Consider the following 22173-nt stretch of genomic DNA (forward strand, 5'->3'; position numbering starts at 1 on the left):
TCACAATCATTTTTGGTTCATGTAGCTGACCCCACTTACGTGATTAAGGCTTTGATTGATTAAATGAATTTTGTGTGGGTAAAAGATTAGGGGAAACATTTAAAATCAAGAAGACACTGATAAGGCAAAAGGAAAACCTCGTGTAGAATAGAAAATATAGTAATGAACAACAAGAAGTAACAAATCCATAAGTGAAAATAACCCCCCCCCCCCCCCTTCTATCCAAGGAATCTAGCACACTAACTGTAGCAAATGGCAGTCAATGTTAACTCTATTAGACTATTTCGCAAATTCATGTCTTCTATAATCAGAAAGAAAAAAAATGAAAATGAACAAAATTTGTATTGGAATTATAGAGAATGAAGAGTAAAATATGTTCAATTGCATCATCCTAAAGGAGGGGTAATGGAGTTCACTGAATAAGTGAACATATCAGATCCTGAGAATTCATCAAACATAAAATTAAAAAAAGAAAAGTAAAAAATAAAAAATAAAAAAAGGAAAAGAAATCTAGGGCACAGTCCCTTACATTGGACCAATGAATGCAGCTAGACTCTGAAACCCAAGATACTTTGATGCAGCCCCAGTAAGCCCCTACAAAAAAAAACCACACAGAGTCTAAGTTTAAATAATGGAATAAAAATTGATAGTTAAATAAGCCATGCCATTACTTGCAAATACAAAGGGAACAAAGATGGATATATACAAAACTTTTTTTGATAGATAATTGAGCGTTTAGTGATTCACAAGTCATTGTGAGGTTTAATCACACTTTGAGTGAAGCTAATAATTAAGAGTTTGGGGGGGGGGGTACTTGGTAAAAAAACTTAGAGGGAACGTGAAAAAACCAAAACACACTTTTAGGCTCTTCATAAATATTGGTTCCTATAAGCCCTTTAGCAATTAGCACTTAGCAGTAACTCTATGACATTTATTGACATGGGTAATTATACTCGTACAAGATTAGATAATATACCTACCAGGCATTTACACATTTACGCCATAAATTGTTCTACAAAAACAGCTATCAACAAAAGAAATATGCGTAATGCGTTCACCTTGACGAATTAACCATTACAATCAGTTCAGCCAGGGCTACAATTTTAGTTCAGATAAATATTGGTCAAAGACTTAGCATTGATTTCATATTTAATAATAAATTTGTGTACACGTCATATTTGGATCATCTAATTTGAGTATATTTCAGTTCTGTTTGTTTTTATCAGTTTTGGATTCAAAAATTGGGCATCCATGACAGTTTTCCCAGGTGCCTACAGCGTAGGTCTACCCAAGCTGTACCTAGGCAGCCTCTTTCCATCAATTCATACATATGCAGATTGCTTTTAAAAAAACTACACATCTAATGACCAATTACTGCAACAAATTGACCAAGTTGCAAGACTGGCAGTAATTCTAGTTCACTTTGACTACATATGGCAAGCAAAATAAAACAGCCTGCAATTTCAACCTTGGCCTTCTTCCACACAGAATAATTGTATTTCTACCAACATAGAGAAATATAACGGTTCAGCACCCAAGCATCACAATATTTACTGAACAAACTTGACAGGAGAAGTGACAATGTTGGAAATGATGCTAATCAGTCTCTGCACTACTAAAAAAACAGCAGAAAATTGTGCAGAGAATTATTTATATATAATACTATATCCAGTATCCACCATGTACTTGATACTAATCTATGTAATAAAATAATAACGTTAACAAGAACTTAGAGGTGAAATTGAAGCTATAAAGTGAGAACTGAAATGAATTTTTAAACGTGAATATGCAATAAAAAAAATGAAGACAGAGAGTAAGACTGAAACAGCAAGCAGAGCAAATTCATGAAACCATACCACCTTCCCCTAATCAACTCATCTCGTGAATGACAATTCTAAGAGATGTAAATTCCGATAGAGAAGGTATTGGGTGCGGCAAGCCGCACCCAACATTTCGTGCGGCAACAAACATCCTAGCAACAACAAATTCAACAATCATCCCAACAACAACAATCACAAGCTATGCAATATACAATTGAGCGGTCAGAAACTCGTTGGGATTTTTCAAAAATACCCAAAAAAAAAAAAAAATCGAAATGGGGCTTTTTTGTATGATTTATAATGGTTGATATTGATTGTCTTATGGAATTGTGCGATGAATTGTGAGTGTTTTGATAACAAATGCATGTATTTTGGTTGAGAAATGAGCAAGTTATGTTATACCCATGAGCTTCAAGTGGTTCCTCCATTGCTGACCTATTAATTTTTAATTATTAATTTTTTTTTTATAAATAGTTTTTTTTTTTAAATTTAATTTTTTATTTTTTTATTTTTAGAGATTACATACAATTTGATTGAGGATATGCACTATGTTACAGAACCTGTATAGTTCGTTAGAGGATACGTATAATTTGTTGGAAGATATATATTATTCGATAGAGGATATATAATATGTTAGAAAATATGTACATTTAATTAGAGGATATATAGTTTTGGATATAGGATACGTAAAGTTTATTGGAGGATATGAATTATTTTATGGAGGATATGTACAATTTGTTAGGGGATATGAATTATTTGATGTAGGATATATACAAATTCTTGGAGGATATTTTTTTTTTAATAGAGCATCGGATGTGTATAGTTCATTAGATGATATATATAATTTGATATAAAATATGTAAAGTTTATTGGAGAATATGAATTATTTGATGGAGGATATGTACAATTTGTTAGAGAATATGAATTATTTGATGAAGGATACGTACAATTTGTTAGAGTATATGTTTTATTTAATAGAAGATATGTATAATTTATTGGAGGATATAAATTATTTGATGAAGGATATGTATTATTTAATAGAGGATATGTACAATTTGTTGGATGATATGTATTGTTTGATGGAGGATATATATAGTCTATTAGAGGATATTACTTGATAAAGGATAGATACATTTTGTTGATAATACGTGGTATTTGATAGAGAATATGTATAACTTGTTCAAGGATGTGTGATGAGTGACATTTATGTCACTCTTAGGGAGTAGTTTTAGAGTCGTTTTCATGTTTATTTTGTTTTATTTTATCTTGTTTCCTCATTAATAAAGTTTCTTTTTATTTTAGAGTGTTTTAGTTTAATTTCTTTATTTAATTAGTTTTAGTTTATTTTCGTATTTTATTTGCTTTTGTTTTGTTTTATTTCGTTCTTTATTTTTCCTCGAAAGTAATCTAATTTACTTTTAGTTATTTTAATTAGTTTTGAGTCTATTTCATAGTTTTATTTGTTTGTGTTTTATTTAATTTTGTTAGTTAAGTTTTATTTCTCTTATTTCTATTATATATTTTATTTTCTTTGCCCAATCCTCTCCTCAGTCTTGCTCGTGTTTGTAGGTGTGTTCGAGGTTCAAGGCATATGCTACAATATCCAAATGGAGTGAGTTTCTGGTTTGAGAGAAGGACATCATAAGCTGCCCTGCTTCTTGCTGCCAACTTATCCATCACCCCCACCATACCTTATCCTCCACCGCGCCCAGGCACAACAAATCCCCTTCTCCCTCACGCATACAGCAGCCACCAATTAACCTTCAGCCACCCAAACCAACCCAACGGAACACCGATTTCAGCAAAACCCACAACATCCAAGTCAACCCCTGCTCCCGTATTCCACCAACCGCAAGCAACCTCCAACCGCATCTCCACGGCTCCACCTCCCATCAATTGCCACCAAATCACAGCCACTCATCACCTGTTCCCTGTTCAGCCACCGCAACCAAAACCGCACAGCTACCAATCAGTACCACACACCCCTCGCTGCTGCCATCATACAAACCCCACGAACAGCCCAAATCAGCACCCGCACCTGGCAGTAACCACCAGCCACCGAAATCACTAATTAACCCAAATCACTAATTAACCCAGAAAAACATCACCGCGAAACCCACAACAGCTCCCTTGCAGCCGTGCCGCACCTCTACACCAACCACCACCAAGCGACAACCAACAAAAACCGAGCCCATCTCCACCGCTGCAACACCACACACCTTGAGCCAATTCGCACAAGCAACAGACCCAAATCAAAGCAAATTCAAATTAATCGGGTTCGGACAAACCATTAAGGAGTTCGGTCGAAGTGCTAAAAGAGTCGGACACATTGGAAGTTTTCTAATTTGAAGAGGTGTGGTCGAACACACCCATAGTTCGACCACACCAACCCACGGTTCGACCAAACCATTTCACAAGCCTTGCGCGTGATTTTTAATTAAGGTTTAAACGGCCGCAATCGAAGATGAAAGATGATGCTTGATGATTACCGTTGATGATTGTTGTTGATGGTTGATGAATGTTGGTGATGAAACAAGCAGCCAAATATCAAAGAGGAAGAGGATTTAATTTGGGGGTTCTGACATTTTGGTTTTGGGGGATTTGCCTTTTTTATATTATTATTTTTGTTTCCTTTTCCTTTTCCTTTTATTTATTTTCCTTTTCTTATTTCTAATTTAGCTTTATTTTATTCTATTTTCCCTTATTTTATTTTTCTATTTTCTTAAGTTAGTATAAATACCCATTTTTGGGGTAATTAGAAGGAAACAATTTTTCTATTCTCTTAATTAGTTTAGGAGAGCTTCTCTCTGTAGGTTTAGCTTAGGATTAGAGTAGTTTAGGGAGAGAAAGCGATGGTTTCACCATTGTTCAGCTTGGATTTTGAAGAAGAAGATTGATCATCTTGTTTGTAGACTTTCATCAACAATCAATGAGAATCTCTAACTCTCTCTCCTCTATTTTATTTGCTTTTTTTTTATTATTGTTTTAGCTGTTAGTGTTGCTTGTTAATCATGTTGATTTTTGGTTATTTGTTAATTAATCTTGTTATTATCATGGTTAGTGAGTAATTTCCCCATTAAGGGGATAGTTGTGGTGTAGTTGGATCTTGAACATGTTCTAGGGTTTGGAATTGATTTATTTATTATTAAAGTCTTTATATGCTTGATATTCTTCAATCTACTTGCAAAATGCATGTTGTTAGTTGATTGGGAGAGACTTATTGTTAGAAGATGCGATAACGGACCTAGCAAGATTCATTTGTATCGATTGTTATTTGATAGCACCTCCCAGTATATGGTTCTAATGTGGAAGCATAGAGGCTATATTAGGAGAAGTCAATTGACCCCGACGGGTGACTAGATTGGACCTTACTTTGATATTCAAGCATGTTTAGTTCATGATTAATTCAATCTCTATACCTTTGCTATGCTTTAGTGGATGTTATTCTTAAACCATTTTCCTTAATGTTTTATTTCTTGTTTTAGCATTTTTAGACTTTAGTTTATTTATTTCCTATTCCGGACTAGATTAATTGTTGATAACATTTGGTAGTGTTTATTCGTTCCTAGTGGTTTAACCCCTATGCTTGTCTTATACTCATATTAGGTTTGTTTAGGTAGTATAAATTGTATTTGATCTAGAGATAGGCATTTGACGATGCGTTAGGTAGTATAATGTGTTATTTGATAGAGGATACATACAATTTGTTGAAGGTTATATATTATTTGAGGTAGGATATACACAATTTATATATGATATGTATTGTTTAATAGAGGGCACGTACAGTTTGTTGAAGGATATGTATTATTTGATAGAGGATATGAACAGTTTGTGACAGAATATGTAGTATATGATAGAGGATATGTACAATTTATTAAAGGATATTTTATTTGATAGAGGACATGTACAACTTGTTAGAGGATATGTATAACTCTTTGGAGGGATATATATTATTTAATGAGTATTATGTACAATTTATTAGAGGATATATATTATTTGATGGAGGATATGGATGTATAATTTGTTAGATGATATATATTATTTGATAGAGGATATGTAAATTTTGTTGGATTATGTATTATTTGATGCAAACCAAAAATACAAAGTTAAGCAATTAAAAAATTATTGGAGAGAGAAAAAAAAAAGAGGATTTTATTTTGAAGGAGAATTGAAATAGTTTTTTTTATTTTAAATAATAAAAATAAAAATAAAGGTTGCTTGATCCCTTGACAAGGACATGTCGTTGGACACATACAGTCTTCACCTTGACGAACAGGGGTTCCTCCCCTTACCTCTCCCATGCAATTCACCTAGTGAAGTTGCAACATTTCCCTTTTAATTTATCGCCTAGAGGAGATATCATCCATCGTATAGATAATATTATAGACACAATACATGGTATCATTTAACTTATGGAGGATATCATCCAATGATGATATCATCCAACTTATAGATGATATCATCCAATTTATAGAATTTATTTTATAAAAATTAATTAAAGGGTCAATAATGGCAGAACCATCATTAAAATCCCGTACTAAGCTCATTGTTATAACATAACATGCTCATTTTCCAACCAAAATACATACATTTGTTATCAAAACATACACAATTCAACATACAATCACATAGGACAATCAATTTCAACAATTATACATCACACATGAAAGTTCCAAATCGATTTTTTTGGGTAATTTTCAAAAAATCCGAGAATCTCAATCAATTATCAAGCCAATTCAAGCATAAACCACGGATAAATATAATCAACAACATTTTTTCTCCATCCTCTTCAATTCAAGCATAAAATCATGGACAAGTAAAATAGAGGAATTTAGAGGAGAGAGAAAATAGGGGTGATTTAAAGGAGAAGAAGGAGAGAAAGTGAAGTAGGATTGAGTGGGAGTATTGTAGGTGATGGTAAGTGGAAATGAGGGAGTGAGAAGTTTATATTGTCGTACAAATAATAGTTGGACCGACGAAATGCTTGGTTAGACTTGATTGACCCAATAGTTTGTGATTCAGATAAAGGAATTACCACCATTGATATGGGTCCAAAATCTTATTCTTTGCCACATCTAAATTCAAAGCAGTGAGTTCAACATGATTTGTGTCCAAACCGTCAGCAATTTGTTTCTCCACAGGTAACACGTGTACGTCTAAAGATGGGGAGGTAATAAAAAGAAACAATCTCATAGTCTCATTAACAAATATCTATATAGATCTGTTTAAATATGAATACACACCTTTTTAACAACTTTGCTATCCAGCTTATGTTTAGCTGCTTCAAAGAGCATTTTTCCTGATAGCCTATTTGTAACCTAGCAAGGGACACACAACTGCAGACTATTAGGAGGAAAGCGAGGAAAATTGCAATAGAGGATCCAAATTCCCTGATTACCTATATGATTGTACATGTCTTACCAATTCGGAAAGCTTCAACATCGAAATCAATTGACCACCCTAAACACAAAACTAAGGAAGAAATTACACAATCCAATATTAAGTATAAAAGAAATATACAAATTTAGAGAAAGATGTAAAAGACGCAATACTTTAAGAAGCACAGAACATAGTTCTGCTGATCCAACTTTTAGTGCAGCAGCAGTGTCCCCGTCTCTGAAATGATAATCAAATATGAAAAAATCAAAAGAGAAATGGGTAAACAACAGTCAAGGTATCAAATCATGCTCATAAAAAACAAATTTTTATTAGCAGTTTATGACAGCACACAGCATGTCCATATAGTTAAAGTATTGGATTACTAAAGAAATACAATCTGAAATCTGACAACATATTTCTAGTTCAATAAACCTGGCCTATACTTAAAGCAAAAGCCTAATGCACCAGATAGCTTGCATACTGCTTATTAAATATACGGAGTACTTTAATTAAAAACAATCATTGCCCACATTAAAAGAAAAATGCTTTTACCTACTGGAAAAGTTTATAAAATCCTATCAATGCTTCCACTTCTAAAATCCTATATTATCTTATCTACAAAATGCTTCCACTTCTAAAGAGGTTTACAAGATTTCCTATATTTCTATAAAGCCTTCGCTTTTTTCCACTTTACTATGGTTCTTGTATTTGAATGTGGTAGATTCCTTTAAGAAAATGAATGGGCAGTTAGTAAAAATCATGTACTAATAAGTTAAATAAGCTTTCTTAGATTTATAGGAAATCAAAGTAGACATTCTATGTGGAAACAAGTTAAGTGAATAAGACAGCAATCACTCATAAAGCGCCCTAATAAAAGGTTGCATGTAGGTTGCTTTATGTCTTAAGAAAATTAGACTTTGACATCACAATGGCCTAAGGTATACTACACTACTGTTTCTTTCTTAGTAGTGAAAGGCCTTGTTTAGTTTAACTTATTTTTACTTATTTTAGAAAAAATAAGTTCATTAAGTTCATATCAGAAGAAAAAATATATTCAGATGAGATCATTGTTTTATATGCGGATTTTATCGATAAATATCTTTAATTTGTAATGAAAAAAAATTATAAAAATTATAAATTAATAAAGCACACATTATTACAAATCTAACCAGATCCCACATGACACATTTTTTCTTTATAGATTATTATCCACATAAGGTCAAAGTTTGGTCAATTCAAACCATCTGACCGAACTGGACCGGCGAAAATAAGGTGAACCAAATGAGCCCTTAGTCACAATACAATCTCCACAACTCTCTATTTTCAATCTAGCAAAAACTCCAAAGGCCCCAAAGCCCAAATTTAAACAAGATAATAATTTTTTTCAAGTATAATATTGTTGTACTTTCATAGTTAAATAAGACAGTAGCTTCGTATTATTTTTATAAATTAACATCATTTACCTTGAACATTCCCCAAGTATATGAATAAAGATTTCCACCTCCAAGTCCTCGGTCAATAATTTCGTAGAGCATGGAATTTTCAATTCTTTTCTCACATCAAGCAAGACATTTCTATATGAAGGCCTCCACCCTCTGTTCACATATACAAGATAATGAGTCACATCACTCACATGTATTGAGTAACTATAATATTCAAGGACTTAAGGAGACAACTCCACTAAGCATTTATTTATGTTTCATCATATCATAAAGTGTAACCAAAATAAACAAACATTTGTGACTTCTCAGCGAATGAGCAATAACAAACTTCATGGCAAACCTTTATTTCAAAATGGCTGCAAAGTTATTGGAGCAATAACAGGAAAAATAAATAAATAAACTCCGTTATCACAAATATTGTTCCTATCATATCACATAACTTAATCGCATGTTTTTCTAAGCACAAGAGCACACCACTTGGCATCTTATAGAATAAAAAAAGTATTATGCCACTCTAAATATTAAAATGATGCCACCTAAGCTATCATCTAAACCAATAAATAATTTTAATAATAAGAGATTGTAATAGAGTTTAAGTTTTGTTAAATTACTAGCATTTGATTTACATCAAACAATCAAACAACCAATCAATCACACCTTAATCCCATAAGTATAACTTTTGCTTTACATAAAACAATTTATAACTTTATAACAAGTATTATAAACTAGTATATTTAATATCATCAAATTCATATACAAATTTGCTTTAAAACAAGATTCATTTTTTAAGTTGTCTAATGTCAAACAAAATATTGCTTACATCAATATTAATACAGTATTATGTTTGATTGTTTGAATAATGTCATTAAAGTTGAAAATATAAACTACTAACACATGATGTAGTAACAATAAACCAATATTGGCACAAGTGTGGATATAGTTTCATCATTTCCCTAAAACGGAAACATCATAACTGTCACGCCACGTCCTTATTCAGTATAGACTCTTTTTTTTACTATAGAATGGCTAATATGCTCTTATTTTCACATGGGAACAAACTCCACTTGCCTTAATCCATGTAATTTTCTTTGCTTCATATTCCCCTACTTTTTCATTTGAATCTATAACCTTTAAAAAGCCACAAGTTGGCACTTGGAAAACTTTATGAATACCTTTCACCCCTCAAAATGTGTATTTTACTTTTTCTCCTTTACATGCTTCAATTGCTTAGTTTAAATAGCTTGGCTTGAACTGATTTCACTCTCATATCGATCTCTTCTCTCTCTCACTCTTTCTCTTTCACCATTGAAATGGCTTATAAGGTAAGATTTTTGGGGAAAAAGGAACCAAACTCTTTCTCTCTCCCCATTGCATTTTAAACAAAGCTTTCAAACAAAATTCCTTCAATTCATTATGTTTCACTTTTCCTCCGAGCTAGCTATCATATGTATTGAAGCAGTCAACTATTTGGGCTTCATATACTATATACTCCCTCCGTCCCAAATTACTCGCAACAGTTTGATTTTTTGCACTATTCACACATCTCCCTTTGACCATCTTTTTTAACTAGTATAAGAAAGTCAATGTAATCATGTAAGATGTTGTTGGGTCTATGTTAATGTATAGTTTCTTAATATAAACTTTTTATAACTTATATAAATATATAATAAAAGATATCAACGGTCAAACATGTGCATCGGCAAGTGTGTCCAATCAAAATGTTGCAAGTAAACTGGACAGAGGGAGTATGTGTTTTATATCTTTAGGGCATTCGAGCCTTTCCATCATATTATAGTGGCTAGCTTAATTGTCATATATGTTCTCGTGTTGAGTGTCATTTATAGCACTCATAGGAGCAGATTTTAGGTTATTTTTGCAATCATTTTCATTTATTTTACATTGTTTTCTACACTTTTACTTTCTCTTATTTAATTTAGATAAAGTAATCAAATGCTTGTAGCATTTTTAATTCTTTAAGTCAGCCCTATTCACTTCATCTAATTTTTACTGAACTGAAATTATTATTTCTAAACTTAGTTATTTTGATTAAAATGAATTATTTTACTAATACTCTATTATATTTCTTAATTAAAGTTACTGATTTTTACTAAACTAAACTTATTTCTTCTTAACTGAAATTATTTTACTGAACTAATCTTATTTTTACATTATTTTTACGAAATATTAATTTTTTTAAGGTGAAGTTAATAAGACCTTACTTTGTATATAAGATTTCCTTCGCAACCCACTCCTTATTGTACACCACAAAAGCCTTAATTTTCTCACCCATCATCAATCATCTAACAAGTAACGTACTCCACAAGACACCTTATCATACACCACCCTAGCCAGCGTTACCTCACTGTTGTGTGATTGATTCAAAATAGTTACGCCTAATTATTAGGAGTAGTCGTTACGTGTGCTTGGTCATGAATAAAGGCTTTAGGATTATGTTATTAGTGGATCGATTTGTTTATTAGTCAACTGTATGTTTATTATAGTTAAGAAATACAGATAGTGGGTTTGTTTTCTTTAAAGCATATTTTGTTAGTGGAGTCCTGCTCCTATTATTAAGTAATCATTTGGCATATTTTTAGCTTTGTTTTGTCCATGATATTGGCCTATATAAGGAAAGTCAGTGATGTTTGTTTAAGGAAAAATGTAATTAATGAATTAGATTTTAAAATGCTTCTCTTTCTTTTTATGTTAAAATAACCAACATGGTATCCGGCTAATCCAGGTTCGGTCTTAAGCCAATAACACATTAAAAAAGAGTCGTGAGTGTTTCATTAGTGTTTTTCGTGGTATTTTTTTCGAGTAAGATTAATGAGTGAGAAAGTATGATAAATGGTGGTATAAACTCATTGTCGCAGCCCTTTATTTCCATGTTTAAAGGAGAGAATTATCACTTATGGAGTCTCAAAACGAAGATCTTGTTCAAGTCCGAAGAGTTATGGGATTTGGTGGAGTATGGTTAAGATGAGCCAAACCCGACACCGGCTATTCTCGATCAATATTTACAGGAAAATCGTATGAAAGATTTGAGGCTCTATTGTTTATCCAATCAGCATTGAAGGATGAGATTTTTCCACGAATTTCCATTACGTCAACATCCAAGCACGCATATGGGAGATTTTGAAAAAAGAATTCTTTGGAGACAAGAAGGTAATAGGGGCAGCCAAATTACGAACCCTTCGTAGTAGCTTTGAAAGTTTGGCAATGCAAGATAAAGAATCTGTTAAAAAAATTTATCTAGAGTAACAAAATTTATGGTTAGGGATGTCAGTGGGGCGGGTCAAGTAGGAGACCCGCCCCATCCCCGCCCCAGTGGGGCGGGGATGGGTCTCGGTTTGGCGGGTGTTGGGCGGGGATGGGGATGAAAACGATACCCGCCATGGGTGATGGGGCGGGGGTGGATTTTAAGTTGTACCCGCCCCATCCCCGCCCCGCCCCACCCGCCCCATTTCGTACCCGCCCCATCTCCACCTCATACCCACACTTATATACTTTTATATTATTTTATAAAATAATTACGTGAAGTAAATATTAATTATAATATTTGTACTACACTTATATTATAAACAAAAATGTATGTAATATTAAGAATTTTTTTTAATATTATAATCCGTATTAATTATGTAGGATTGTGTATTTGAGACACGGAAATTTGGTGGGTCTTGGGTGGGGATTAGGCGGGTATTTGGTGGGGATTAGGTGGGGATGGATATCCAAGTGGGGGGGTGGGGCGGGGATGGTTTTGGAGTTGTACCCGCCGGGGCGGGGATGAGGATGAATATTAGCCCGCCGCGGGGATGGGGATGGGGATGGGGATGAAAATGTTAGGTGGGGATGGGGATGGGAAGGTCAACATCCGCCCCGCCCCGCCCCATTGACATCCCTATTTATGGTGATACTATCACGGATGAAACATCTGTGAAAGGTGTTGAGAACTCTTACAAAGTAAAGAATTATAAGCATGTTGTCACTGCAATATTGGACTCTAAGGACTTGTCAACTTATACATTCGATGAGTTGATGAGTTCTTTGTTGGCTCATGAAGAAAGAATTGATAAGAGTGATGATGAAGGAGAAAAAAAAAAAAAAAAGCATTCCAAGTGCAGGTAGCTTGCAAGACTAGGGAGCATATGATGGTGGTCAAGGTAGGAGTGGCTTTGGTGGTTGCAATCGTGGTCGTGGTGGTGTTGTACAAGGCGGGGGTCAAGAAGAAAGTGGAAGAAATGGTCAATCCACAAGAAATATAAGCAACGTTCAATGTTACTATTGCTAAAGGTATGGTCATAAAGAGGACCTTTGTTGGGATAAACAAAGAGATGAGCAAGGTGATTAATCTAACTATGCTCAAAAGGGCGAAGAAGAAAAGACTAAGCTCTTCTAAATCTAGTGTTGTGGTTGTGTCGTGAAAGTAGGGGTTGAGGTACCTTGAGTGTCGAGATCGTTAAAGTGTATCGAGTTCAAGTCAAAGTCCATCGTCGCAAGAGCCGTTGAAGTGTCGAGTTCCATTGTCCCTTGTTGAACTTAGTAGCAAGCTAGTTTAATAATTAATTATGATTTTGAATCAAGGGGGAGTGTTGTGTGATTGATTCAAAATAGTTATGCCTAATTATTAGTAGTAATTACGTGTACTTGGTCATGAATAAAGGCTTTAGAAGTATGTTATTAGTGGGTCAATTTGTTTATTAGTCAACTGCATGTGATAAATCCTATGAGATAGTGGGTTTTTTTTTTTCTTCAGAGCATATTTTGTTAGTGGAGTCATGCTTCTACTATTAAGTAATTAGTTGGCATATTTTTATCTTTGGTTTGTTCGTGATATTAGCTTATATATGGTGTAATATCCCGTATTTTTATACGTATTTTATTTTAAATAAGTATTTTGTGAAGTATTTAAATAATTTGAAATGAATTATTTATGGCATTTTAATCATTTATTTTAAATAAGATTAGAAATATTTTATAAAAGTAGAGTTTTATTTGATTTAAGTTTTATAAAAAATGGGATTAGGAAAGATTAAAAAGAAAATTTTAAGTAAGAAGTGTTTCTAGAGAAGGGGTATAAATATTCAACACTTGACAAGTTAAACTTTGCACAAAGTGGAGAATAACCAATGTAAACTTTCTCTCCCTTCCCCTTTATTTCTTTTTATTTCTTTCCATAATTTTATCTCCGATGACTTGGTGGTAGAAGCAGGGGTGCCGGTGGAGGGCGACCGTGAGTTCAGCGTTTCTCTGGGAAACGGCGACATCATTGTGGGAAGGGGCAGGTGTAAAGGGGTGAGGGTCGTTCTTAAGGAGGGGTTTGTGATAGTGGATAACTTCCTCCCACTCCGACTCGGCAACGCCGACTTGATCTTAGGGATCGAGTGGCTGGAGAAACTAGGACCCGTGGTTCACAATTGGAAGACACACCTCATGAGCTTTCTAGTGGGTGACGTGAAGGTCACATTGAGGGGAAATCCTGCCTTGGAGCGCACCAAGATCACTCTCAAGGCAATGCTCCGCACATTGCGCCACGAAGGTGGAGGGTTATGGCTGGAAATTAACCGCGTGGAGGCGGTGGGAAAAAGGGCAGAAGTAGAAACCGCCGTGCCAGGGTGGTTAGCGAGCATTCTAGAGCAGTTTCAAGGGGTTTTCTCACCACCAAAGGGACTACCACCGAAGCGGGAGCACGATAATGCTATTGTGTTGAGGGAGGGGAGCGATCCGGTAAGCGTAAGGCCATACCGATACCCCCAGTTCCAGAAACATGAAATTGAGAGATTGCTCAAGGAGATGCTTGAAGCGGGTATCATCAAGCCGTCGGTCAGCCCCTTTTCTAGCCCGGTTTTGTTGGTCAAGAAGAAGGACGGGTCTTGGAGGTTCTGCGTGGACTATCGGGCCTTGAATCGGGAAACAATTCCTGATAAATATCCTATCCCAATCATCGACGAATTACTCGACGAACTCCACGGGGCAGCAATATTCTCTAAACTCGACCTTAAGTCGGGTTATCATCAGATTTTGGTACGAGAAGAGGACACGCACAAAACAGCCTTTCGTACCCACGAAGGCCATTATGAATTTTTGGTCATGCCCTTTGGCCTCACGAACGCACCGGCCACCTTCCAAGCCCTCATGAACGAGGTGTTCCGACAGTTCTTGAGAAAGTTTGTGCTAGTGTTCTTCGATGACATACTCATCTATAGCCCGGATAGAGAGAGTCACGTGGAACACCTGAGAGTAGTGCTGTCCAAATTACAAGAACATTGCTTGGTGGCTAATTTCAAGAAATGCGAGTTTGGTCAGTCTAGGGTGGCGTATTTGGGGCATGTGGTGTCGCAAGAAGGGGTGGCAGTGGCCTCGGAGAAGGTGAAGGCTATGGTGGAATGGCCAATTCCACAAAATTTGAAGGAGTTGCGTGGGTTTCTTGGATTGACCGGCTATTACTGGAAGTTTATTAAGGGATACGCTCAAATTGCAAGACCACTAACAGAGCAGCTGCGTAAAGACAATTTTGGGTGGTCATCGGAGGCTACGGCCGCCTTTGAACGGTTGAAGAGAGCAATGACTTCAGCCCCTGTTTTGGTGATGCCAAATTTCAGCAAGAAATTTGTAATTGAAGCAGATGCATCGGGTTATGGGTTGGGGGCTGTCTTAATGCAAGAATCGAGGCCAATAGCTTTCTTTAGCAAGTTACTAGGCCCGAGGTCGCAAGCAAAGGCTATATATGAGAAGGAGTTGATGGCGATTTGCTTGGCCGTGGGTAAGTGGCGACATTATTTACTTGGGCGCCACTTTGTGGTGAGAACGGACCAACAGAGTTTAAAGTATGTGATGGAGCAAAGGGAAGTGAATGGGGAGTACCAAAAATGGGTCCGGAAATTGTTGGGTTTCGATTTCGAGATCCAATTCAAGCCGGGTGCGAGTAATAGAGCGGCGGATGCTCTGTCCCGCAAAGGTGGGAGCGTTGGAGAGCTGGCAGCCTTGGTTTCAGTTTCAAGGATTGATTGGGAAGGGCTAGAGAGGGAGGTGAGAGCTGATAAAGACCTCGGCAAAATCATGGGAGACTTGGCAGCAGGGTAGGGGGCTCGTGATGGGTTCACACTCGAAGAAGATAAGCTACTCTTTAAGGGAAGAGTGGTAATTCCGAGAGAGTCACCATTAATTTCTAAGCTTTTGATCGAATACCACGATAGTCCGGTGGGGGGACACCAAGGTGAAACAAAGACTTACCTAAGATTGGCTGCCGAATGGTATTGGTTTGGGATGCGTAAAGATGTGGGAATGTATGTCAAGCAATGTGCTACTTGCCAACAAGCCAAACACTCCCAATTGCAACCGGCGGGATTGTTACAACCCTTACCGATTCCCGAGAATATTTGGGAGGATATCTCAATGGACTTTGTAGAAGGGCTGCCCAATTCTAAGGGGATAAACTCGGTGTTAGTGGTAGTTGATAGGTTGTCCAAGTATGCACACTTCATGGGGTTGAAGCATCCATATAGTGCCTTAACCATCGCAGAGACGTTCACTAAGGAAGTTGTTAGGCTACATGGGATGCCTACCTCAATTGTGTCGGATAGGGATCGAATCTTCATGAGTGTGTTCTGGAAAGAGTTGTTTAGGTTGAAAGGAACGGACCTCAAGAGGAGTACCGCATATCACCCTCAAACCGACGGCCAAACCGAGGTTGTCAACAAAACCTTGGAAACATACCTACGTTGCTTCATCAACGGTAAGCCTAAGTCGTGGAGTAAGTGGCTGCATTGGGCGGAATATGCCTACAACACAGCCTATCATGCTTCTACTGGGTTTACACCCTTTAGAGTAGTGTATGGGAGGGATCCGCCCAGACTAATCAAGGTGGGGAAGGGACAAACGCTTGTGGATAGGCTGGAGGAGTGGCTGCAGGAGAGAGATTGGGTTTTGGATGACTTGCACATGAATTTGGTTCGGGCACAACAAAGAATGAAGCACAATGCAGATTTGCGAAGGAGGGAGGAGGAATTTCGGGTAGGGGACTTTGTCTATCTGAAATTGCAACCTTACCGACAAAACTCATTAGCAAGGAGGCCAAAAGAGAAGCTAGCCCCTCGTTTCTATGGTCCCTTCAAGGTGCTCCAACGCATTGGTCAGGTGGCTTACAAGCTGGAGCTGCCAGCAACTTGCAAGATCCACCCCGTGTTCCATGTCTCTCAGCTTAAGCGCGCAGTAGGAGACCAAACAACAAACCCCACCATACCCACCCAACTGACTGAAGAGCTGGAACTCAGAGCAGAACTTGAGAGTGTGATGGATATAAGGGCTGCTAAGACCAACCCAGACATCTTGGAGGTCTTAATTAAGTGGCAAGGACTACCCCTTATTGAGGCAACTTGGGAAGTGGCTGCCATCATACAAGAGAGATTTCCATCCTTTCACCTTGAGGACAAGGTGACTCTTGTAGGAGGGAAAGATGCAACGAATGCCGTGGATAGCGAGCACAACAAGGATTGGATCACCTATGAGCGCAGAAGGAAGAAAGGGCAGCAGCTGCAAGGCCCAGCACAGGAGCCACCAAATCAACCAAGTTAAGGATTGCTGGCAGAGCCTCTTTAAGAATGACAGCTGCAACTTTTTGTCCTCTTTCTTTTTTTGGCTGATTGTGTACATATAAGTAAAAGGGGAGTGGGAGTGTGCTAGGTAGCTGATGATTGGTAAACTTAGAGTGTAGAGCATTGTGCCCTAAAGGTGCTAGTAGAGAGTCGTGGCCTCAAGCCACCTTGTTTGTAAGATTCAATCTTTATTCAATGAAATAGCTGCCTTCTTCCCTAAAAATATTATCCTTTTTGCTTTCAAGTTCCATTAATACAGCAAAGTATAAGTAGAGCGTTACACATTTCCATAGGTGAGGAATTTTCCAGATGTGAGCAAAACTTTTGCTCCATCATTAGCAGCTTCTCCGGTGGCGCGATGGTGGAGAAATTTGGTGGAGGATCTCGTGGAGGTTTTGGTGGAAGACGTGGTGAGTTTGTAGGTGGATTTAGTGGCGGAGGTCAAGAAGATCGCACCGGCAAAACTGGTGGTGTGCCTTTCGCGAGTGTCGTTAGCGGTGATTTTGAGCAGAAGGTTGAGAAATAAGATAGGTGGTTTGGATGGTGGGATATTTGAGAGAGGTGGTGCCGGATGCTGTGACTTGGGTGGTGGTCCAGGAGGTTGTGTCCAAAATTGTAGTGGTGGTGGGATGTTTGGCTTCAGGCCGAAGAAGAGCTCAAATCAGGGGCCGTTAAAGATGGTGAGTGGGTGTAGATTTGATAATTCCGGCGACGGCAAATTCGGTGGCGGTGGTAACATCGAGCATGCTGGTGGTGGAGATTTTTCGTATGACTTGCTGCCAGAAGAGGGTGAGTATGGGAGAAGCTTCAATGACTTGGGAAAGAAGACAATCCTAGAAGATGCTAGTAAGGGCAGCATAGAAAATGAACAACATGTTGACAAGGGTAGTAATAATAAGATGACAGCTCTTCTGTCGGGGTCTCGTTCAGCTAAAAAAGAAGGGAGTCAACAGGAAAATCCAATTAAAATGGGTGGAACAGTTAAGCAGGGGGGTAAGACCACCGCTGGTGGTGGCCTGAATAGGGAAGGTGTCTTCGTGAAGGACGGGATGGTGATTTTTCTAGTGGTTTTACCAGTGGTGGGATAATGATCGGAGGTGGACTGGGCTTTTTTACCGGCGGTGAAACTGATGGTGGGAAGTTTCAATGGAGGTGGCTTCACGGTGGTTTCCAAAAGTACCCACAAAGAGAAGTTAATGAGAGATGCCTTGATGATTCATGTGCTAGCTTGGAGAGGAAGATAGTAGAAGGCACTAGAAAGGGTATAATAGTACTTAGTCTAATTTCATTAATCATTATATTACTTAGTCTAATTCCTTTTATAGCTTACTTTAAATACCCAATTGGGGTATTAAGAGACTTTAAATTCATTTTTCAGATTTTCATTTTTAGTTTTAGCGAGAAAACATTAGAATAGATTAGGCTAGTTTAGGAGTGTATTTTTTTAGGGTTTGTTCTAGCCCTTTAGAGAGAGAATAGCTGAGGTTTAGAGAAAAAAAAGTAGTTATTCTCACAATAATTCTAGGAATATGAAGAATCTAACGAATAAACGAGGGTTTTAAAGACTCTACTTATCAAAGGACATTAGATGGCGAGAGTTTATTTCAGTTGGTACTTGCATGTTGTTTGATCTTAGGAGGTATGTATAACGGCACAAAATTTCCTTTATCATCAACACATCAAGCTTTGAGCAATTAACCACAAATTGTCTACAAACAAAACTAACTCTCCATAGACATAGATCTTTCAGTCAATGCAGAATTAAGAATAATATGTATGCTTGATTATTTTGTAAAACATACTTGAACAAAATATTAGTGCAAAAATACATTTATGAAGATTTTTTGAAATCAAATTTAGAATAAAGGGAAATGGAAGGGTTTTTTTTTAAAGGGAAATAGAAGTTTTGAAATTTGTAATAGAAGAAATCTCACACACACACGCAGCACAAAGTATAGGGGTGCAACTACTACTGAAAAAAGTAAGCTTGTAAGGTCTCTATTCAAAGTTTGACATAAACCACAACAGACAAAATGAAAGGCACCAATAAAGTTATTTAAGAGCAAACACTCAAAGAAACAAAGTAGCACAAGAACGAAAAAAATGATCAGTTCTAAAGAGGACTAACCTCAATGTAGAACGAGCGTCAGCCACAAGATATAAAAATCGAGACTCAAGAACTTCAATGAAAAGTTCTCGCTGTTCAAAGTCCTCCTCAATCATGAATCGATCCAATTCAATGCCATTACTTAATGATTTTAGCAGGGGACTAAGGTAGCTGTGACACCACAGCAAAGGGGAAATTATTTTTTGGAAAAAAATTAGAGAATTACATACCTAAATTATCATGAAATTCCTACAAAAAATATATATATATATATATATATATATATATATATGTATATATATATATATGTATATATATATATATATATATATATATATATATACATATATATATATATATATACATATATATATATATATATATATACATATATATAGGGGAGGGATCTGGTGAGAATATGTCCTTATGTGGGAATTCATACTTATATGAGAACTGGTTTAAAATTTAGAACATGTGACTTAAATTAAAATTTTGAACATATGAATAATAATTTAGAACATTTATGTGAGTAATATGTTTAGAACATCTAATTTAAGAATTAGAACAAGTGATTAAAAATTTATAAAATTTACTTTATGAAATTTTAAACATATGAGTAAAATTTAGACATCTGATTTAAGATTATGAACATGTGAATAAAAATTTAGAACAAATTGATATAGAATATAGAAAGTGTGAGTAAAGAATTTAGAACATACGAGTAAAAAAATAGAACACACGCTTTAAAATCTGGAAGATATAATTGAAAATCTTAAAACACACGTTTTAAAATTTAGAACTATAAGTTAAAATTTTGGAACAAGTTATTTAAAATTTATGACATCAAACTTAATTAATTTATGGTTTAGAACATGTGAGTACTAAATTAGAATATTTTATTTAATTTAGAACACTTAAAGAAAAGTTTAGAACATCACATTTAAAATTTAGTACATACGAGTAAAAATTTAGAACATTTAGAATATAAAGAGTGTTCTCACATAAGATAAATTCTCACATAAGAAATTTCTAAGAGCCTTATATGCTCCCTCCATTCTAATTATTATATCAAGAACATCTTCAATGCCCACCCATTCGAGTAAGCAAATTTTCAAAGTATCATTATAAGATTCTTGTTAGGACATTCGAATAAGCAAATTTCAAAAGTATCATTAGAAGTCTTGTTATGAATGATCTCTAACCAAATGTGACATATTAAAGTCAAATGGAGTATATGATTTATACATACTTCGTATTTGACATAGTAAATCCCTTAGCATTAAGCACTGAATATATTTCAAAAGTCAATATTAACTTTGAAATGCAAGACAAAAGCAAGTGTAGTTAATGCTTGATTTTCACTATATGTTACCATGACTGGCTCCTTATATGCAACACACATAATTTTATGCCAATGCAAATTTGAATCACACACTGCTTATAATGCCCAGAACTTGAATAATAACATTTTTAAATCAAAACTTCATATACTACTAAATCCCTGAAAAATGCAGTAAAGCCGAAATATAATACCTGGGTCCAAAGAGGATTTTTTCAATCTCCAAAAGTTCAGAATTTGTAGCGAGCTCAAGAACTGCCCTCAACTCAGAATCACTAGCACCTGCATCACAGAAGGAAAAAAAAAACAAAAAAAATAAAAAAATTAAAAAATCAGTAAAATTGAATTGAGAAGAGAGACTATAAAAGAAAAAAAAAATTAAAAATGAGAGAGGGACAAGAAGAAAAACCCACCAGTGAAATTGCGCGGAATTGAAGGTAAAGTGGTTGAATTTGTCGAATTGCGAGTGTGTTGTTGGCCTTGATGGTAGTTGGAATTGTTGTTAATTTGGATGGAATTGTAAGCTTTCAAAAGATGGAGTCTGGAAGAGGAGAAGGTGGTTGTTGTAACGGCGGAAGAGGAGAGAGAATAGCCATGGTTGAAGGAAAGATGGTGATGGTTGATGCACGGCTGTGCAATTGCTGTTGTGCTTGTCATCCTAAGCTCTTCCCTTTTGCTCTCTGCTAAACGTGGTTAGGTTCGCTTCTTGTATTTAATTACTTACCATTTACCAAAGCAATCAATCCAAGTTTATGTATAGTTTGTAACTTTGGGCCTGGTCTCCTCGACTTATTTTCAATTCAGTTTCTAATTTTCTTCTTTCATAAAAATTTTAGTTCAGTTTATTTCGATTAAGTTCAGTTCCGTTCGATTAAGTTTAGTTTAGTTCAGCTCCAATAAGTTTAGTTTAGTTATGCTCTAATCAGTTCAGTTAAGCTCCAATCAGTTCAATTCAATTCATTTTCCTTCTCTCATAAAATATTCAGTTTAGTTCAGTTCGGTTTAGTTCATTTCAGTTCAGCTCCAATCAGTTCAGTTTCAATCAGATCACTTCGATTCAGCTCAGTTCAGTAAATCAGAACAAGTCCTTTGTACACTCTCTTGTACTCCGTATTAAGTCTGCTCTCATTCACCTTAAAATAGTACGGAGTAATAATAATAATAATATAGGATCAAAATTTAGTATCTACATTACTACATAATGCCTCTTATTGATTGACTTTGAATAAAACGATAATCAATGTATAAGAAAAAACACAAAAGTTTGATTTATGAAATACAATTAATTTATTAGCCTTAAAGATATAAACAAAGTTTAATGAAAATTCTGTTAGATTTTTAATTAATTGAAACTTAAACGTCGGTTTCGATGTAATTGAAAAACTAGCTTTCAAAAATGAAAATCCCACTTGATTTTCGATGAATTGCAACTTAACTGTTGGCTTAAGTGAAGTTGAAAAACTAGCTTTGAAAAATGAAAATTACACTTGATTTT

At 35.8% G+C, this 22173-nt stretch overlaps 1 protein-coding gene across 1 annotated transcript; it reads right to left on the reverse strand.

Moving 5' to 3' along the window:
• Nucleotides 1-338: 338 nt before the first annotated feature.
• On the reverse strand, nucleotides 339-21470 carry LOC110713123. The gene is made up of 9 exons (XM_021891588.1): nucleotides 21092-21470; nucleotides 20873-20960; nucleotides 19361-19510; nucleotides 8663-8794; nucleotides 7373-7436; nucleotides 7242-7280; nucleotides 7064-7138; nucleotides 530-594; nucleotides 339-439 (listed from the first exon to the last, which is right to left on the reverse strand). Exons 1-9 carry the CDS (start codon nucleotides 21333-21335, stop codon nucleotides 433-435), a joined length of 864 nt encoding a protein of 287 aa, XP_021747280.1. The 5' UTR covers nucleotides 21336-21470; the 3' UTR covers nucleotides 339-432.
• Between the last annotated feature and the right edge of the window lie 703 nt (nucleotides 21471-22173).

The sequence above is a fragment of the Chenopodium quinoa genome, unplaced genomic scaffold (assembly GCF_001683475.1).
Source record: "Chenopodium quinoa cultivar QQ74 unplaced genomic scaffold, ASM168347v1, whole genome shotgun sequence".
NCBI lineage: Eukaryota > Viridiplantae > Streptophyta > Magnoliopsida > Caryophyllales > Amaranthaceae > Chenopodium > Chenopodium quinoa.

What these genes read in the sequence shown, in the direction of transcription:
- LOC110713123 (XM_021891588.1), bottom strand. Translation starts at nt 21,335, where the DNA reads ATGACAAGCACAACAGCAATTGCACAGCCGTGCATCAACCATCACCAT. An exon ending in AATTCCGCGCAATTTCACTG is followed by an intron (nt 20,961 to 21,091) that starts GTGGGTTTTTCT and finishes TCTGTGATGCAG; the next exon opens with GTGCTAGTGATTCTGAGTTG. An exon ending in TATGTTCTGTGCTTCTTAAA is followed by an intron (nt 7,281 to 7,372) that starts GTATTGCGTCTT and finishes TTTTGTGTTTAG; the next exon opens with GGTGGTCAATTGATTTCGAT.